At 51.6% G+C, this 20,622-nt stretch overlaps 2 protein-coding genes across 10 annotated transcripts in view; one reads left to right on the top strand and one right to left on the bottom strand.

Moving 5' to 3' along the window:
* The window catches only part of ARHGAP23 (Rho GTPase activating protein 23), a 77,539-nt gene extending 74,253 nt beyond the window's left edge, over positions 1 to 3,286 (top strand). For 3 of the 4 annotated variants that reach the window (XM_070560524.1, XM_070560522.1, XM_070560521.1), the window contains exon 24: positions 752 to 3,286. In XM_070560524.1, coding sequence (XP_070416625.1) covers positions 752 to 1,798 — 1,047 coding nt within the window. In that variant the 3' untranslated portion in view covers positions 1,799 to 3,286. The remainder of the gene's footprint in view (positions 1 to 751) is intronic. The other variant, XM_070560523.1, reaches the window with a different exon arrangement.
* Positions 3,287 to 12,409: 9,123 nt separating this feature from the next.
* SRCIN1 (SRC kinase signaling inhibitor 1) overlaps positions 12,410 to 20,622 on the bottom strand; it is a 68,962-nt gene continuing 60,749 nt past the window's right edge. For all 6 annotated transcript variants that reach the window (XM_070562192.1, XM_070562191.1, XM_070562188.1 and 3 more), the window contains one exon: positions 12,410 to 15,845. In XM_070562192.1, coding sequence (XP_070418293.1) covers positions 15,711 to 15,845 — 135 coding nt within the window. In that variant the 3' untranslated portion in view covers positions 12,410 to 15,710. The remainder of the gene's footprint in view (positions 15,846 to 20,622) is intronic.

Genomic DNA, 20,622 nt, shown 5'->3' with positions numbered 1-20,622 from the left:
ATTTGGGAGCAGCTTCAGTCCAAACCATCAGACTGTGCAGGCTCCTTTGGCCACTTTGGCAGCAGAGCTGGCGGTTGGATTGATCTGGGGTGGGGGGCTGGGGGCTTGGCTGAAATGCATGGCAGTGGGAAGTGATGGGAAAGGGCAGTGAACTTGGGCAGGTTGCCCTGGAGAGGCCTGTAGGTACTGGGGTGGAAATGCAGGTTTCCAGGTGGGAGTGAGTGGAGCTGGGGGTGGGGGCAGGAGCTGGGGTCAGAGAAGGGTCCCTGCCAGGCTCTGGTGATTACAGCCCTGGATGGTATATGTGAAATGGGTTCACGCTGTCAAGGGTTTTTCACAGTTGAGAGATTATTATCACCAGAGTTGTGTCTAAAGGGTTTACCTAGCGCTGGATATGGAGAGCGGAGTGGAAGTAGGGGTGGGGGAGGTGGGAGACCAGCCCCAGTTTACAGGAAAGAGCAGAGAGTCCGGATTAAGACCAGAGGGGCGCCAGGAGTCTTCAGGATTGGGAGGCGGCCGCAGGGGGAGTCTCTAGAGTGGAGAGTGACACTCCAGCTGGGACGGTGGTCGGAGGGGAACAGCCGGTGGCGTGCTGGGCTGTCTTGGACCTGTTGAGATCCGGTGCTATGGGGTGGAGGTGTCCGGGTGGGAACGCGGACGGCGCTGAGGCCCTCCTGCCTGGGGCTGGGAAAGAGGGCGGCGCTAGCGCAGGTCTGGGCGCCTCTTGCATACGGACCTGTCTCCCGCACAGGGCTCGTGGGCCCCCAAGAAGGAGCCGTACGCCCGGGAGATGCTGGCGATCTCCTTCATCTCGGCCGTCAACCGCAAGCGGAAGAAGCGGCGGGAGGCGCGGGGGCTGGGCAGCAGCACCGACGACGACTCGGAGCATGAGGCGCACAAGCCCGAGGCGGTGGCGCCGGCGCCGGGGGCCCAGAACCAGCCGGAGGGGCAGCTGCCCGGCGCTGCTGTCCCCGAGGCCCCCGGGCGCCTCAGCCCCCCGGCGGCGCCGGAGGAGCGGCCGGCCGCGGACACGCGCTCCATCGTCTCGGGCTACTCCACCCTGTCCACCATGGACCGCAGCGTGTGCTCGGGCGCCGGGGGCCGGCGGGCGGGCGCGGGGGACGAGGCGGACGACGAGCGCAGCGAGCTGAGCCACGTGGAGACGGACACCGAGGGCGGCGCGGGGCCCGGGGGGCGCCCGGCGCGCCGGCCCTCCTTCAGCTCGCACCACCTGATGCCCTGCGACACCCTGGCGCGCCGCCGCCTGTCCCGGAGCCGCCCGGACGGCGAGGGCGCGGGCGCGGGCGCGGCCCGGGGCGGTCCCCGCGCCGCCGAGCTGCCCGGCTCGGCCTCGTCCAGCAGCCAGGAGTCACTGCGCCCCCCGGTGGCCGCGGCGGTGGCGGCGCTGGGCTCGCGGCCCTCGCGCATCGAGGCGCTGCGGCTGCGCCTCCGCGGCACCGCCGACGACATGCTCGCCGTGCGCCTGCGGCGGCCGCTCTCGCCCGAGACGCGGCGGCGCCGGAGCAGCTGGCGCCGCCACACGGTGGTGGTGCAGAGCCCGCTGACCGACCTCAACTTCAACGAATGGAAGGAGCTGGGCGGAGGGGGCCCGCCGGAGCCCGCGGGCCCTCGGGCGCACAGTGACAACAAGGACTCGGGCCTCAGCAGCCTGGAGTCCACCAAGGCGCGGGCGCCGTCTTCCACGGCCTCGCTGCCAGCCGCGCCCGGCGACCCGGGGCCCTTGCAGAGCCAGCCCCCACGCCGCTCTGCCGCCTCCCGCCTCCATCAGTGTCTGTGACCAGCACCTCGCCCCCGCGCCGCTCGCCCGCCACCCAGAGCCCCTTTGGAAACGGGAGTCTTTTTTGACTTGCAGCCCTCTTCTGTGGCCCTGAGTGCATCCGGGCGGAAGTGGAAGGGCGCTGGGGCCCTGTCTCTAGTTTGGGTGCTGGAATTGGTAGGGGTGGACAGAGGAGAAAGCCTGGGGGACAAAGAGTGTGAATGGGAGGGACGAGGCTCCGGAGGTGAGGAGGGGGATAGGCTGCTGGCGCTCTGCGCAGCTGCTGGAGGTCTCTGTCCCCTGGATAGGTGAGAGTGTGCCCTTCTGGGCCTTTCTGTGTCTGCACTTAGGGACCTTTGTCAGCCACGGGGTGTGGATAGGGAACCCCCAAGTCTCAGACTAAAGGAAAGACACTGAGTGATGCTGGCTTTTCGCTCCTTTCCTCTGCACCCCCCCCCCCTTAGCTCCTAGCAAAGAGAGGGGGGTTGTGTCTGTATGTCTGGGGAGAGGAGATGTAGGGTGGTGGGGTCTTGGGTGGGGGTGGGGGGTTTGTGTGTGTGTGCGTGCGTGTGTGTGTGGTTACTGTCCAAAGGTTTTTCCAGTAGCAGCTTCTGCCACTCCTCCCCCCTTCATCCCCTCCCACCACCAGGGCTCCCTGCCTTCGGTGCACACAGGGATCCGGCCCCCCTGCTGCTTGTCAGAGCCAGAGAAGGGGCTGGAGCCACTCCCCAGAGGCAGGACTGAGACTCTCACCAGGGCCACTCCCTTGCCCCCCAACTTTTGCCAACTTCTAAATCACCCCCCGAGCGCTTTGACCACGGGGAGCTGCCCGTTCCCCAGACAGTTTGAGGAGGGTCCAGGGCGCCCCCTGCGAGACCTCCCTTGCCCTTCTTTTTGTTCTTCCAGCTGTGCCTGCTTCTTCCACAGCTCAGGCACACAGACCCGCACCTTCTTCCCTTTAGGAGGGGGCGTAATAAGACATCCCTGGTCTCTCTCTCTCACACACACGTGCACACACGCACCAACTTACGGATTTATGGGGTCTGAGCTGGGCCGTTCCTCCATGATGGGCGGGACCCAGCCCTCTCTTCTCCCCACACGGTGTAAATAGACCTCAGATCACCCACACACGCCCTCGCTCATTCCAGGGAAGCCCAGGTGGGGTGGCGAAGCCCACTGGCACGTCTATCAGTCCTCTTGTTTTATGCAAAGATTTGCTGTAAAGTAGATTTCTCTCTCCTCCCTCCCCTGTCCTTTTATTGTAAATATTGTCTCTAAATGTGTAACATATTATAAAGAATTTATAAGGATTTTTAAAGATGTTTTGCTCATTTAAAAAAGTGTTGTAACAGTGTTGGGTAAGCCTCCGGCCCCACGTCCGCATGTCTCCTTTCACTGTGTCCTTGACACACCTCTCTAGGCGACAACTAAGATTTCCTGCTTCTGAACAGTCCTGTCTTAAAAGTATAGTCTATATCTTGGAAATAAATGGCCTTCCTTGAGGCACAACTCAGCTGTCTCGCTTGTTTTGGAGGGAGGAGAGGGCCAGAGCGGGGCTGACTAGGGGGAGAGTAAGGTACCTGGCCCGCGGAAGGAGGGCTGTGGGGGCTGGACCAGACGGTGGCAGAGTGGAGGCAAACCTCCCTCTCCTGGCGGCTGTGTAGGTGTCCGGGGAGACTGATGTCAGCAGACACAGGCATAGAATAGAAGACGCAAGGATGGTGACCCTCATTGCTGCGGGAGGTTTCCGTGCACCTGCTCTCTCTGTTCCTGTGGAGGCCAGGCAGGAGCACAGCCACCTTCCTTCTCAGGCCTGCCTGGACCTGCGGGATGGTCCAGAGGTGCTTCCCAGCAGACAGGAAGTTTGGGCAGGCCCGGGCCACTGTTGGGGCCCATCCTGGCCGGCTGTCATAGGCACTCTGGGCCCAGACAGTATCCTAAGAGGACAGAATGGCTTTTGACCTTTGTCTTATTCACATGTGTCCGCTTACAGGGGCTGGGCTGCCCGCTATGTCATGGCTCTATAGTTGCCCCTGCCAGCTTCCAGGCTGCCTCCCCTGAGCCTAGTACCCATGTGTAGGAAAATCAGGTGAGAGTCATCAAAGAGAACCTAGGGAGGAGCCGTGGAGCTAGGAAGAGCGTAGCTGCTCACTGAATCCCCTTCCTCTACCTGCCCCCCAACCATAGGTTGTTTTTTTTGGGCAAATGAGCTAAGAGCTAGTGTTACTCTGGGCTCACATCAGCCCCAAGGGCTTTATGTGTCTTAAGACAATCCCCCAATACTTTTGAGCTCTGCATCATTATCTCCATTTTATATATGAGGAAACTAAGGCACAGAGAGGTGACGTTACTTGTCCACTGTCACACAGCTAGTAAGTGGTGGAGTCAGGATAAATCCAAGCCCAAAGAAAGGACTTAAGGACAGGGTTACCTGCCCACTGGACCACCTTCTCCAGGCTGTAGTAGGCTTTGGATGAGAATAGAGATTTTGATCCTGTGCTCTCCTTCAAAAATAAAGGAGAACTGAAGACATCTCCATTAAAGAAAAAGAGAATTTGTCATTAATACACCTGCCCTATAAGAAATACCAAAGGGAGTCCCGCAAGCTGAAATGAAAGTACACTAGATGGTAACTTGAATTCACAAAGAAAGAAAGAACACCAATAAAGATAACTACATAGATATTATGAAAGACAGTATAAACATTTTTATTTGTAATTTTTTTCTTTTTTGCCTCTCTTTGTGTTTCAAAGGCAACTGCGTAAAGCAATAATTACAAAACTGTGTTGATGGGCTTATAATGTATAAAGGTGAAATTTGTATGACAATAATAGTACAAAGGAGTGAGGAGAGAATGGAGCTATATTGAAATAAAGTTTTTGTGTACTATTAAAATTAGGTTAGTATTAATCTAAACTATATTGTTTTAAGTTAAGATGCTAATTGTAATCCCCAGGGCAACCACTAAGAATATAACTTAAAAAATATTGTAAATGAAACAAAAAGGGAATGAAAAAGATACACTAGAAAATATCTATTTTACACAAAAGAAAGCAGGAATCAAGGAATAGAGGAACAAAATAACCATAAGACATATGAAAAAAAATAGCAGACATAAATCCTACCTTAGTAATTACATTGAATGTGAATGGAATAAACACCCCAATCAAAAGGTAGAGATTGGCAGAACAGATTAAAAAATATGATCTGACTGCATGCAGCTTACAAGAAATTTACTTTAGATTCAAAAACACAAAAAGGTTAAAAGTAAAAGGATGGAAAAAGATACCATGCAAAGAGTTACCAAAAGAGAGATAGAGTGGCTATACAGTATGAGATAAAATAACTTTAAAGACAAAAATTGTTACTAGAGATGAGAAGGACATTTTATAATGATGAAAGGGTCAATCTATCAAGAAGATAAAATGATTATAACTGTGTATGCTTCTAACAACAAAACCTGAAGCAAAAACTAACAGAATTGAAGGGAAAGTAGGCAATTCAAAACAATAGCTGCAGATCTACACTTTCAATAATGGACATGGGGCTGGCCCCATGGCCAAATGGTTAAGTCCACACGCTCCACTTCGGTGGCCCAGGATTTCGCCCGTTCAGATCCTGGGTGTGGACATGGCACCATTCATCAGGCCATGCTGAGGCAGTGTCCCACATAGCAGAGCCAGAAGGACCTACACCTAGAATGTACAACTATGCACTGGGGGACTTTGGGGAGAAGAAAAAGAAGATTGGCAACAGATGTTAGCTCACATGCCGATCTTTAGGGAAAAATAATGGACAGGACGACTAGGCAGAAGATCAACAAAAAAGTAGAAAACTTGAACAACACTGTAAACCAACTAGACCTAACAGATATCTAACAGATATCCAAGAAAGACCGCACCCAACAGCAGCAGAATACACATTTTCTCAAGTGCACGTGGAACATTCTCCAGGATAGACCATATGCTAGACCATAAAACAAGCCTCAATAAATTTTAAAGGATTGAAATCATACGAAGTTTGTTCTCCAACCACAAAGAAATTAAATTAGAAATTAACAGCAGAAGAAATTTTGGGAAGTTCATGAATATGTAGGAGTATAGAAGCATACTTCTAAGTAACCAATGAGTCAAAGAAGAAATCACAGAAGAAGTTAGACACTCCTTAAGATGAATGAAAGCAAAACCACAACGTATCAAAGCTTATGGGATGCAGCTAAAGCAGTGCTTAGAGGAAAATTTATAGCTGTAAATGTCTATTGGAAAAGAAAGAAGATTTCAGATCGATAACTTAAACTTTCACCTTAAGAAACTAGAAATAGAAAAGCAAACTAAACCCAAAGCAAGCCAAAGGAAACAAATAATGAAGAGAAGAGTGGAAATAAATGAAATAGAAAATAGAGAAAATTTAATAAGACTAAAAGTTTTTTCTTGGAAAAGACCAACAAAATTGACAAATATTTAGTTAGAGTGACCAATAAAAAAAGAGAGCTAAATATTTGTCAATTTTCTTGGTCGTTTCCAAGAACCAAGTTTTAGTTTTATTAATTTTATTAATTTCTAAATTAATTTTGTCTATTTTTTATATTTTTATGGGTCATTATGTAAATGTAAACCACAGCCACAATGAGATACCACTTAATACCTGCTAGGATGGCTTAAATCAAGAAAATAGAAAATACAAGTGTTGCTGAGGATCTTGAGAAATAAGAACCCTTGTAAGAACATAAAATAGTACAACTGCTGTGGAAAACAGTTTGACAGTTCCCCAAAAAGTTAAACAGAGTTACCACATGACCCAGAAATTCCACTCCTAGGTATCTACCCAAAAGAAATGAAGACATATGTCCACACAAAAACATGTATATGAGTGTTTATAGCAGCATATTCATAACAGCCAAAAGGTGGAAACAGCCCAAATGTCCATAAATGGATAAATAAATCATTGTATTTGTTTATTTGTTCATCTACAATGAAATATTATTCAACCACAAAAAGGAACAAAGTATCGATGTGTGTTACAACTTGGATGATCCTCAAAAAATATGCTAAGTGAGAAGCCAGACACAGAAGGTCACATATGATTCCTTTTGTGTGATATATATACAGAGTTGGCAAAACCATAGCAACAGATTAGAGGTTACCAGGGGATGGGGTGGGGGTGGGAATGGAAAGTGATCGCTTAATGGGTATGAGGTGTTTTTATGGGATGATGACAAAGTTTTGAAACTAGAGAGAGCCGGTAGTTGCACAACATTGTGAATACCCTAAATACCACTGAAACGTATACTTTAAAATGGTTAATTAATTGCATGTTATGTGAATTTAATCTCAAATTTTTTCTAAACATTTTTTTTGAGGAGGATTAGCCCTGAGCTAACATCTGCCACCAATCCTCCTCTTTTTCGCTGAGGAAGACTGGCCCTGAGCTAACATCCATGCCCATTTTCCTCCACTGTATGTGTGGGACGCCACTGCAGCATGGCTTGCCAAGCGGTGCATGGGTCAGCACCCGGGATCTGAACCGGCAAATGCCAGGCTCCCGAAGCAGAATGTGCAAACTTAACTGCTGCACCACTGGGCTGGCCCCTCGAATTTTTAAAATTTAAATTACATATACTCATAAGTATAGATTGTATTAGAAATTGAAATGAATAATAAATTCGGAATAATTTTGGAAGATCTTTTTTTAAAAAAAAGAAAATCTCAGTGGGAATGTAAATTGGTACAGTCACTATGGATAACAGTATGGAGGTTCCTCAAAAAATTAAAAATAGAAATACCATATGATCCAGGTATTCTACTTCTGGGTATTTATCTGAAAAAAAATGAAAACACTAACGCAAAAAGATACCCATGTTCACTGCAGCATTATTCACAATAGCCAAGATATGGAAACAAGCCGAGTGTCCACCATCAGACGAATGGATAAAGAAAATGTGGTATATATATATATATATATATATATATATATATATAATGGAATATTATTCAGCCATAGAAAAGCAGGAGATCTTGCCATTTGTGACAACATGGATAGAGCTTGAGGGCATTATGCTAAGTGAAACAAATCATAGGGAGAAAGTCAAATACTGTATGATTCCACTCACATGTGGAATCTTAAAAAATAAATAAATAAACAAGCTCACAGATACAGAGAACAGATCGGTGGTTGCCAGAGGTGGGGGGGGCGGGTGCACAATGGAGTCAAAAGGTACAAACTTCCAGTTCTAAAATAAATCAATCCTGGGGATACAGTGTACAGCATGGTGACTACACTTGATAATGTTGTATTGTGTATTTGACAGTCGCTAAGAGAATAAATCTGAAAAGGTCTCATCACAAGAAAAAGCCGTGTAACTCTGTATGGTGGGGGATGTTAATTAGACTCACTGTGCTGATCATTTCACAGCACATACAGGTATCGAATCATTGTGTGTACACCTGAGACCAATATAACATTGTCTGTCACTTATACCTCAATAAAAAAAAGAAAATCTTTAACACTCCCCCAATTTTATTTCTATAAGCAATGAACAATCTAAAAATGAAATTAAGAGGGGCTGGCCCCATGGCTGAGGGGTTAAGTTCACCTGCTCTGCTTTGGTGGCCCGAGGTTCACCAGTTCAGATCCCGGGTGTGGACCCAGCGCCTCTCATCAGGCCGTGCTGTGGTGGCATACCACATAGAAGAATTAGAATGACCTACAACTAGGATACACAACTGTGTACTGGGGCTTTGGGGAGGGGGAAAAAAGAGGAAGACTGGCAACAGAGGTTAGCTCAGGGCCAATCTTCCAAAAATAAAAATGAAAATGAAATTAAGAAAACAATCCTATTTATAATAGCGTCAAAAATAATAAAATACCTAGGAATAAACTTAACAAAAGAAGTACAAAATTTGTACCAAGAAAACTACAAAACATTGTTGAAAGAAATTAAAGATCTAAATAAATGCAAAGCTATTCCGTGTTTCAGAAGTCTTAACGTTAAGATGGCAATATGCCTTAAACTGTTGTAAAGATTCAACACAATCCCTATTAAAATCCCATCTTTTCATCTTTTTGGCAGAAACTGACAAGCTGACCCTAAAATTCCTAATGCAAGCAACCCAGAACAGCCAAAACAATCTTTTTTTTTTCAGGTGAGGAATATTGGCCTTGAGCTAATAACATCTGTTGCCAATCTTCATTTTTTTTTCCTTCCCAAAGCCCCAGTATGTGGTTGTATATCCTAGTCATAAGTCCTAGTTCTGTGTGAGATGCCACCGCAGCATGGCTTGATGAGCAGTGTGTAGGTCCGCGCCTAGGATCCCAACCCCAGGCTGTGGAAGCAGAGCACGTGAACTTAACCACTAGGCCACTGGGCCAGCCCCCCAAAACAATCTTGAAAAAGAAAATAAAGTTGAAAGTTCTTAACTTCAAAACTTACTACCATTCAAGACAGTGTGGTACTGGCATAAGGATAGACATATTTCATAGGCAACATTTCTTCTTCTTCCCCTTCCCCTTCCCCTTCCCCTTCCCCTTCCCCTTCCCCTTCCCCTTCCCCTTCTCCTTCCCCTTCTCCTTCTTGAGGAAGATTGGCCCTGAGCTAACATCTGTGCCCATCTTCCTCTTTTTTTTTTGAATATGTGGGATGCCTGCCACAGCATGGCTTGGTTAGCAGTGTGTATGTCCAGGCCTGGGATCCGAACCAGTGAACGCTGGGCCACTGAAGTGGAGTGTGTGAACTTAACTGCCATGCCACCGGGCCTGCCCCGTAGGCAACATTTCTTTAGGAAAACTCCAAATCTATCTGAGTTGAACAAAAGGAATAGGGATTTTTCCCTGCCATTCTGACCTGGGCAGGAAGAAGGACCATGATAGTGGCCTGAGCTACAGCAGAGCCTGGGGATTTCGGGTGAAATTTCTGGGATGGTGAGCAGAGCTATGGGACGGAGCTTCCTGCCAGGTGTTGTTAGGAGTGGTGTCAATCAGTCAGCAGCAGAGTGTCAAGGGAGCCTGTCGTCAGCTAATGGGCACGGTGGCCACAGGCCCAAGGCTCCAGCACTGTGAATTGTGTTCAGTCACCCTGTGAGCTCTGGGATCGCTTAAGCCACTCAGAGAACAAAGAAGAAGAAAATGCCCAGGGCACTCAGAGGAGATGTGCAGAGAGTGAAGAGAGATGATGGCTTCCCCAGGTTTCTATGTGTAAAGCAGTCCATTTCTCCTGTCAGTTAGGATCCGACTCTGAGGCCAGCCTGACGTCCATCACATCCTTGCTTTGCTCAGTCAGCCTTTGCATCAGTCAAATGGAGGTAATAGTACCTTCAGCCCACGTCATGAGGACTAAAGGAACACTTCATAAATGGTAGTAATGAGTATGATAAAGCATCAAGAAAGTGTGGCTGTTGGGAGGGATAAGTCCTGGGTTTGGATTCCAGCTCCATCACTTCATAGCTACAAAGCATCTGTGACTCAGTTTCCCATCCCTCAGCCATAGGATTGTGAGCGTTGAGTGAGTCCAGGCAGCCGCTGTTTGTACCTGCCCCTAAATGATGGCTCTGCGCTCGCTCCTGCCCATCCCGTCTCTTCTCCACGACGCAGCCAGAGGTACCGTCAGAAATAGTGTCAGGTCATGTCACTTTCTTACTTAAAACCCTCCAGTTGTTCTCCACGGCTCCGAGAGGAAATCCACCTTCCTTACCACGTCCCACAAGACCTCTGATGGGGCTTCTGCCCACCGCTCCAGCCTCATGGCATGCCCCTTTTCCCCTCCTCACTCCGCTGGGGTTTCATTCATTTTCTGGAACTCACAGATTACTTCCCACCTCAGGGCCTTCTGCCTGAGACACTCAGCCACCAGCTTCCACATAGCCACTCGTCATTCTGAAGGTTTCCACTCAAATGTGGCCTCAGGGCCGGGTCACCCTCTCTGAGGTGGTCCCCCTTACTCACTGCCACAACCCTTGCAGGCCTGCTGCCCTGTGGCACTACACGCTGTCTGTCACCGCTTTGCCCGGGTATTGCAGTCTTGTGTCTTGGCTGGCTCCTCTCTGAGATGCCGAGCCATAGGTGCGGGCAGGAGATGGGCAGTGCCTGGCAAGGAGCAGGCATTCCAGAGGCCTTGGAAGGATGGATGAGCGCCTGGCATAGTTCCTGGCACGCGGTTGATGGTCCCATTTGTTACTTGATCATGAACTGTCAGTGAATGGGGTGATTATGAGAGATGAGGGGGTTTTGGCTACTCTCCCAGCTTTCTGGGAACAAGATGGGCGAGGGAAGGCAAGATCTGCTGACATTTAAAAAGGACATAAGGGATGAGGTCTGGCTGGCTGAGTCTGAAGGGCTGCTTGGCAGGTGGGTGACCCATGGAGTGGGCAGTCCCTGCAGCCAGCGAGCTGATCCTCAACCTCGGTCTCCAAAGAGGCTACTGGATTTAGGTGGAGGACGTGAGAATGGGGTTCTGGTGAGGCCTGGAAGAGTGTGGCTCCGGAACGCTGTCATTACGTCATGGGATAGAAGGGATGGTGTTTGCGGGGGAGGCAGAGGAGACCCAATAACACCCCAAGCCTCGGCCAAGCGAGAGCATGCCGAGGAGGGCAGCCTCAAGGACCCTTAGAACATGCTGGAACAGTGGTACAGCCCTCAGAATATCAGGAAAACCTGAAAAACCCGATCAGGACGTCTGGCCCACTCAACGGTGGGCAGGCTGGACTCCGATGTGGTAACCTGGAAGGCTTTGAGCAGCTTGCTGGCTACGGAGTCAGGGTCCAGAGTCCCCACCCAACCAGAATCAAGTGTAAATCTCCTCTCAGGGGTCCTCCAACTTCAGAGGAGCCCATGGGGTAAAAGGGGCCAGCAGGCCTTTGAAGAGAAAGTGGAAATGCAGCATGTTTGGGGCTGAAACTAGACCTTCAGAAAAGGATTTTTCAAACCGTGGGTTTTGACCCATTAGAGGGTCATGAAATAATTCAGCGCGCTGTCACCAAAATGTTTAGAATTTAACAGAAAGTATCACAGCGCGTTGTATATAGGAAGGGCTGTGTCACTAAATATATGGGTGTTTGCGTGTGTGTCTAAATCGTTGAGATGTAAAATGTATTTCTTACTGTGAGTTACAGTTTTAAAAAAAAGTTTGAAAGCTGCTGTTCTTGAAGGACTGGCAGACACATGAAGGGTCATTCCACCCACAGAGCGAGCGGCCAAGAGCCAACCCAGGAGACTGCTGGAGGTAATCAGACTCCACTTGGGTCCGGGGGGAAAGCATTGGCTTTGGCATCAGGCAGAGATGGATTCAAATCCGGACTCTGCATCTTACTAGTCGTAAGACTCTGGGCAAGACACCTGAGCCTCTGGCTTTGTCACTCGCAGATGTAGGTGATGGCAGTAGATCCCTCACGGGTGGTAGCAAAGTGCCTGCCAAGAGCTGGTACCCCATGAGAGTCCGTGGCGTTCCTCTCCAGCTTGATGGTGGTTCTCACGGGCCCTAGGGGGCAGCTGCAGCGCCACGGCCCGTTTCTGCCCTCCTCCTTCACGCCCTGCCTGCTAAGTTGTGGGGCAGTTGGCCGCCAGGAGTTTCCTCCCCTCCGCCCCATCCCGCCCGGCACCTTCCAGGGTGAGGGTGAGAAATAACGAGACAGCAGCCTAGAGGAAGGAGATCCAGGAGAGGAAAAAGAAACAAGTTTTATTTAAGCCCCAAACACTCGGCTAGAAAAACCAAAAACAAAAGAGAGCAGGGAGGTGGGGAGAAGAAAAAGGACATTAAAAAAGAGAGACAGAGAAAACACAGCAACCCTTTTCCATTTGAAATTGTCAAGTTACACTGACAGAGGTCACAGAATATCCACAGAAGCCATCACTGCTACACCAACACGGGCCCTACGGGGTGGACAGGGTGGGGTGCGGAGTGGGGGTGAGCCTCAGGGGGCCCCACCTGGGACCCCTCTCAGAGCCTCAGGCCTGAGGCTCCTGGGGAAACAGCATATTGTGGAAGGGGCGGGAGAGAAACCCCCCATGCGAGTAACACAGCACAGTGGATGGGGGCCAGGGGGACCAGGTACAGGGGTCCCCCCAACATCTTAGTTTTCTCTTGGTCAAGCACACACTGATGGACAGAGCATCGAGGCGCATGCAGCTGGGGGGGCACTGACGTGCTGCAGGCTTTGAGAGGACCATGGGGATGGGGGCTTGGGAGGGGAGCCAGAGCGAGCGGTGCAGGGACGATGGAACACACACACAGGCACTCCCACACGCCCGGGTCCACACACACGTGCACACACACACCCACACACACAGGTCACGTGCACCTCCACGTACACCCCTCTGTCCACACACACGAGTCTCTCGCAGCTACGCACGTCTGCACACACACATTACATGTGTTCTCACCCGCAAAGCTCCTCCACACCAACGTGCAGGTGGGCACGTGCTGATGCCCAAGCAGGTTACATGCACCTATGTGCACATGCCTCCCTGCACACACGTGCGGTAGGTCACACCTGTGCATGCACATGCTTCCTCCACACGCCGGTAAGTGGACTTGGGTAAGGGGGCTTGCGCTGGTGTACACACACACACACATACACACACACACACAGGCTGTGCACAACTCCATGCCAATACCTCTCAGCCCGTAAATGTGCAGGAACCAAGGTGACAGAAAGATGCAAATCCCACTGGGCTCCACGTGAGGGGGTGGGCGGGGCACAGGGCTCCCTCCATCTGCCCCCTCGTGGATGGACACCCCACACACCTCCTCCTCCCCCCACAAAGGGACATTCAACTCAGGACAGTGACAGTGGGGCACACATTCAGGTCACGGGGCTGAGGGTGGGAGGTGGGGGGGAGAAAACTAGCAAGCAGAGAGTAATGGAGTGGAGGGAGGAGGGGGCACCACTCCCCTCCCCTCCCAAGTCAGAGGGTCTCTGTACAGCCAAATCAACCAACCGTTTCACTGGACCACAGAAGCCAGGCCGGTGTGCCCATCCTCAGCCCCCCTCCCCCGCCAGAACAGCGGCCAGGGAGAGAGTGCCGTGGTTTCTTTTTTTTTTCTTTTTTAAATATTTATATATATTTATATTACGTATATTATATATATATAATATGTAAATATATTTTTAAAACAATATAAAATGTTAAGACACTTCACTTAAATGTAAAGAGTTGCCTGCAATTAAAAGTAATTGCATCATTTATGAGGTCCTTTTTTTTTTTTTCTATTTTCCAGGGTTTTTTTTCAGGAGGGATTTTTTTTTCCTCTTCTTTTGTTATTTTTCAAAAAGGCTTGCTTGCCTTTGTACAAAAATGATCCAAAGCTAGAAAACAAGGATGAGCCAACAAAAACAAAACAAAGAAAAAGAAAGAAATGAAGAAACACAACCCAGGCCCCCCCCTCCCAACAGCTCCCCGGCTCTCCCCCCGGCGCCCACCGTCCCCACACCGTCCCCCCGGCCCCAGGGTCTAGGAGGCTGCGTCCTTTCAATGGCTCCTTCTCTCTGTGCTTACTCGGGGAGACTGATCCCAGGCCCCCTCCCCTGTGCTGACCCCACTTTGTGCTCCAAATAGGAATCGTGCTCCCTGGGGACCCCTACTCCATCCTCCTCAACCCCAACCACATAATCTCCCTGCCGGCCCCTCCCTGTGCCCTCTGGGAGGTCGGCCGAGAACCAAAATTGGCCCCTCCCTCCCCCATTCAGGACCTGGCCAGAAGCCTGTGCCCACAGCCTTTGCGGGGCAGGCGTCCACGAGTCGGGGACACTGGCTGGCTGGTCAGGCCTCAGGGACCCTCAAGGATCTCACCAGCGGTCACGGGCTCCCCATTTAAAACCATGTCTCACCCCTTCCCTGAAAACCCTCAAATCTCAAAGAGGATGGTTGAAGGTCAAGTCACCCCACCCGTGGGGTTCGAGCTGTCCTCACCGCCCCCCGTCAACACCCTCTCTACTCCCCCCATTTCCCTCACAACCAGACCCTTCCCACCCTCCAGGCCTCAAAATCTAATTTGCTAGGCCCTTCATTCCTGCCCACCCTACCCCCTTAAATAAGTTAATGTTATTTAAAGTGCTAAATTAGGAAACTAAAAGTACCAAATACCCCTCCTCGGGGCTGCCCTCTCCCAAGGCAGGGTCCCCAGTGTCAGGCTGTCTGCTCAACCCACCGTCCACAACCAACAAGTCCAAAGGGTGCTCCCACCGCTCAGCACAGGCCGGCGGCTCCTCCCCACAGAAGGGCGGCCCAGGCAGCCAGCTCCTCTCTGAGGACACACAGATTCAACGGCCTCACACCCACCCCGAGGCCCCTCAAACTCTGGCCTCCCTCTCCGGCCCATCCAGCGGGACCCCAGGCCCACCAGGGCTGTGGAGGAGCAGAGTTCAGTCACGTCCTGAGGTCGGACTGGTGGGGTGCCTCCAGCGCCGGAGGCTCCCTGCGTCCCATTTTCCAGCCTGATACTGGGGTTGGTCCAATGTCCAGGTTTTCCTCCAGGAAGGTTTCCGAGGAAAGGGAGAGGGAGGTGTCTCGCTGCTCCAAGTCTCCGTGGCTCAGAGTTTGCTTGGAGCGCTCTTGGAAAGTTCGGGGGGAGGCAGGAAGGATGGGCAGGATGCAGGAGCTTCAGCGTGGACTCGGGGTAAGAGCCAGGAAAGAGAAAACGGAGGGACGATGACAGGAATTGGGCCATTTGGGAACAGGAAATCAAGGGAAGGTGGTGTGTTTTGGTTTTTAGTTTTACTATTTTGCTTTTTAAAAAAAGATAATTAAAAGTGAATCGTTTAAAAAAACCAAAAACACCAACAGGTCATGGGTATAGAGAGCTGAGGAGGGCCACACTTTGGCAGACCCTTTGGAGGGTCTAGAGAATGGGATGGGGGTAGTGTGGAGATGAAGGGAAGAGCAGGAAGAGAAATGGCAGGGGTAAGGGACCGGGACAGGCTGGGGTGGGGGTGTGAGGGGGCTTCTAGAAGGAGATGGAAGAATTCCTCGCCCCAAAGGAAGTCAATACGGGGATAGAGGTTCTGGAAGCTGAGGGCTTTTCTGAGACTGGGCTCGAGGTCTCATTCGACCCACTCATCTCTTTAGATGGTTTAGTGGCCTGGAAGAAAAACAGGGGTCAGGGGTCAGAGAGAGGAAGGGAGAGCCACATCCTGGCCGCCAGCTGAAGTCTTAAAAAAATGAAAAACCTCCACAAATCCAAGAGAAAATTCACTGCAAAAGGAAGAAATCAGAGGGGCATCTGGAGAGAGTGGTCCCCTGAGACAGTGGAGGAGGGCGCCACAGCAGGGGCAGGAAGGGGGGACACACGGGTGGACCAGAGGGCCCGGGAACCAGGGTGGGAGGGTAAGTCCACGGTTACTGAGAGGAAAGAGAAAAGGTAGAAGAGAGAGAGCAGAGAAGCACAAGGGAGACCCCGTCCAGGAGGGCAGCCAGGGAGAAGGGGAGTGGGCAGAGGGCCGGGGAGGCGAGGAGGAAGTGAAATGTTAGCTACCACGGGGGTGCAGGGAGGCGAGAGGGGAGCAGCCCAGCTCTCAGTCCCAACCGGTCAGCCACCCAGCCAGGGCCCCTCCTGACCTCAGCAGGGGGCTGATTCTCAGCTGAAGGTCTTGTGGTAGCAACTGAGGCGTGAGCTTGTTCTCTCGAGGGAGCACTTCTCTTAAGAACCCCCCATACCCCCCATCCCCTGGAAGCTGGAGGAAAAGGGACCACTGCATCCAACCTCCCACTCAAGGCAGGAAGCCCACCGCATGCCCTACAAGTGTTCCTCCTGCTTTGAGCTGGGCCTCCGGGTACCGGGAAGTCACTCCCTCACGACACGTCCTGCACTCACGGGTCAGTTCTCATAGTTAGAGCCATGCCCCTCTCCACCTCCAGCAGACTCCCTGCCTCTGTACTGGTCCGGGAGGTTTGTATGGTTCCAAAGCCATTGATGACAGGTCACAAATGCAGATTTCCAGGCCCCACTCCAGAGTCCATCTCTGGTGTGGACTCTGGAATCCACACGTTAGGCAGGCGCCCCCAGTGATCCCGCTGCACACTTAACTCTGAGGTCCACTGGGTTAGGGCTACACAGACGGGGTGTTCTCCCTGTCGCTGCAGTCACTGTCCCTCCTGGCCTTGCTTGGCTACTAGTGTGATAAGTGAATTGCCTTGATAGAAAAAGATAGGAAGAGGGCTGCAGACAGTGCTGGGGCACATGGCCAGAGACCTCGTGCAGGTTAGGTCTGGGGAGGTCACTCCACTGACCTGAGGGGATGGCTTGCAGCCTGACTGGCTGACAGTGACCCCGCCCTTGCAGCTGGAGAGCACCACGCCCCTTCTCCCAAGAGGGATTCACTGGCTTTGTGTCCACACTTTCCCCTTAATGAGAATTAAGGCCAGAGACCCGTCTGGGTCTTCTAACCTCTCTCCTCTTTACTGTGGCTGCTCATTCCTTACTCACAGAGGGGCCAGGGCCGCAGCCACAGGATCTCTGCATCCACCCAGTCCTCTGCCAAGCGCCACGGCCCCTGTTTGCGGGGTCCTGGTACTTGGACCTGGAGAAGACTCATTCAAAGGCAACCGAGAGCTCTCTCCTTCACTCCCTTGGGCTCTAGGCCCCTCCCCCACTGCCCATTTAGAGTTCTTTCTCCCAAAGCTGGTGGGAGGGGAGCGCATCTGCTTTCTCCCCGTGTCTCTTCGCATCTCACAGGGTCCCAAGCCAGCACTGACTCCCTCCTGGCTGTCCTCTTTGTTCTCAACCCATCTTTCTAGTTAAAAGCTTTTTCTGTTCCTTCCCTTTAGCATTTGTCAGGAGCCCCAGTCTATTCTGAGCTTTGGTCTTTGGACCCCCTGCCTTCACGCTTGTGCCACCACCTGACTCCTGTATTCACTCAGGTGACACATCCTCACCCAGGCCATGTCCTCCTTCTCCCACAGCCCGCGGAAGGCCTTTAAACGCCAGTGTGTGGCAGCGTCCACCGGCCGACGTGGACGCCCCCCACCCCCGCTTCACGGCGACCTCTTCCGTCGCTCTGTGAGCACCGGTTTTGCACAGTCGTCTCAGGTCGTCTTTCCTCCCAGGAGACTGGCTGCAGCAGCATCCAAAATCCACTTTCCTGAAGCTGAGGGAGCACGTCCAACTGGGCCCTGTCCTGTGCTGCTCAGAGTTCTCGCGTGACACAGCTGCTGTCTCTGAAATTTCCTGTCACTTCCATTTCACCAGCCAGTCCTGCCCTGTTGCTCCCAATTATGTCCAGAGAAGCAGTGCTTTGTCACATTTGTGGCAAGGCAGAAACCTTCAGCTTCCAGCCGAGGAGACTGGAACCATTAGCCAGGCCCAGACGGCTGAGCTCTGACCCCTCTGCTTCCTGTGGGTCAGAGTCTAGCACCGCCCTATGCCCCGAGCATGCTGACCTGTCCCTCCATGCTATGACGCACAGATTTCCATATAAGTGTAGGTCATCTTGAAGTGGCAGATCCTGCTGGTGCCACCTCCCCCTGCCCGCACGCCAGTCCTCCTTGCTACTTGCCCGAATCAGGCACCGGGCTGTCAGGAGAGGCACGGCTTTCCCCCAGCCCGGGGTGGGTGGGTCCTGATAAATCTATGGTAATTTAGTAATGTCCTTCTCCTTGCCAGTGACTGATTTAGGAATGGGCAATGAGAAGAAGGGGGAGGTCAGATGGGGACTTCTGGAAAGGTTCTCCTGCTCCTAAAAAGATCTGTGTGCCTAGGACCCCTGGAATGAAGGCAGCCATTGTGGGAGGCTGAGGGGGCCAGGATGAGGGCCAACAGGACCAAAATCTGGAAGGAACACAGATCCTGACGGCCTCGAGCCACGGATTGCCCCTGCTTCCAGAGTTCTTGTTTTGTTAGAAGCTACCTTTCCTTATTGTTCGAGCCATTCTGAATTAGTTTCCACTATTTGCAGCTAAAAGCATTCCAACTGACACATGTGAGGCCCACAGGTGCTCCCCTAACGCTCTTGTCAACAGTATTCCTGTCACATGTGCCATCTCACCAAGGCTTGGTGACACCCACGAGGTCACGATCCCTGTAAAGCAGTAGAGTCCAGCATTAAGACAGCAGAATCTATGTCAGGCAGACCTGGGGTTAAGTCCTAGCCTAACTGCATGACCCTGCGCAGGTTATCTCCCTGGGCCTTCACGTCCTCACCTGCAAGCCAGGGACATTGGTTTCACATGAGATGACGTACACAGAGCACGGGGCTCAGTGCCACACTCAGGACACATACAATAGATGGCGGATATTATTGTTATTACCATATCGTTGTTATTTTAACATTTCAAGTCTGTTTTGTCTATTTCCATCTGGATTGGGCCTGATCCGTGGCAAATTCACCCCTTCAGTCACCCACCCAACAAATATTTACTGAGCGCCTGTGTATGCCATGCACTGTTCTAGGTACCATGAGGATGGAGCAGTGACAAGAGCTTAATCAAGCACATAAAGTTTAAGATATAAAGTTGTTATGAGGATTAAATAAGATACATAAACTTGGTACCTAAAAGGTGTGCCAGCTGTTTCCCATTTGCCTCTCCACTGCCCAGACGCAATTTCTGCCCTGCTCTGTGCCCTGGCTGGCCGAGCCCTGCCACGCCTGTGCCGACTGCCTTCCAGTTGGGTTTGGCCAAAGGGATTAGGGCAGAGTGAAATGGGGGGTGGTGGGGGTAAAGTTTCTTCCCTACCCCCTGCCCCCTCGGCGCCCTGTCACAGGTAGCAGCCATGCCGCTGTAACCACAGCTCCTGCCGGCTAGCTCTCACTGGCCTCCCTAAGCACTGCGATCCTTGCCCCTCTCCCCAGGGAGGTCACAGCTGCCTGCTCTCACTAGTCCCTCGGTGCCTCAACACCCCTTGTTTGTTCCCTCAACCCTCTGGGGCGGCACCTTCATTACAGTCTCTTCGCTTCAGCCGTCTGAGGAGATATGCTGGGTGTTCACCAGATTTCTTAGCCCCAGTGGGGTGTCCACGGCTTCACGTCTGCGCCAAGCCCTTGATCCTTGCACCCCAGGAATCTGGCTCCCATCCCACCCCTGGATCTTGAGCACAACATCCACGAGCTTTCTCTCAATCACGTCCTCTGATTTCTCTGTAGTGCCTGCACTGTTGCACCCCCAACTCGGACTCCCCTCCGCCCCCCAATTTCTGTGTCTCTGATCCTGGCACTTCTCTTCCTCTCCCCCTCATCATTGTCAAAGGCAGCTTCGAGCTCCGCATTTTAGAACCTCATGATGAGGGGAGGCCTCTGCCTAGCCCTGTCCCTAACAAGTGTACAGTGCCACCAAGCACAATGGTGACTCCTTCCCTCTGTGGCTTTCAAAGCTCGTTCCCGTATCTGGCATTATATGACCTCAGAACGCACTGCACAGATGAGGAAAGAGCCTGCATGAGGCAGAGGACTTCGACCAAGGTCACAGACTGAGTTGGTATGGAGAGGTGTCCCCGGCCCAGAGGACGGAGGGCCAGGTGACCCAGGGTGGCTGGAGCAAATTGAGGGTGTGGGATGGAGGGCGCCGGGAGAGCTGGGCGGAGGGACCCGAGGCGGCTCATGAAGCGCTCTGGGCAGCATGTGAAGGACTTTCGAGCTTCTTACCCGGCAGGGGCTGGTGGGCACAGGTTTTAGGCAGGGGGAGTGACAGAATCAAATCTGCATGTTACCAACTCCCTCTGCACCCCGCAGGCCTGGGAAACAGGTTAGAGGCAACAGAAGTCACAGGGGACCTCAGAAAAGCATGCATTTAGGTAGCGAGGCATAAGATGATTTTTTTCCCTGCTTCTTTATAACTTTTCTTTACTTTAAAAATTTTTCACAAGGAACACGTATTACTTTATTAGAAAGAAGATGCTTTTTCAAAGAAAAGCTACTAGAAAAATG

This window comes from Equus przewalskii, chromosome 10, assembly GCF_037783145.1.
Source record: "Equus przewalskii isolate Varuska chromosome 10, EquPr2, whole genome shotgun sequence".
Classification (NCBI taxonomy): domain Eukaryota; kingdom Metazoa; phylum Chordata; class Mammalia; order Perissodactyla; family Equidae; genus Equus; species Equus przewalskii.
The sequence above is the reverse complement of the archived record's forward strand: the minus strand, read 5'-3'. Positions and strand labels throughout refer to the sequence as shown.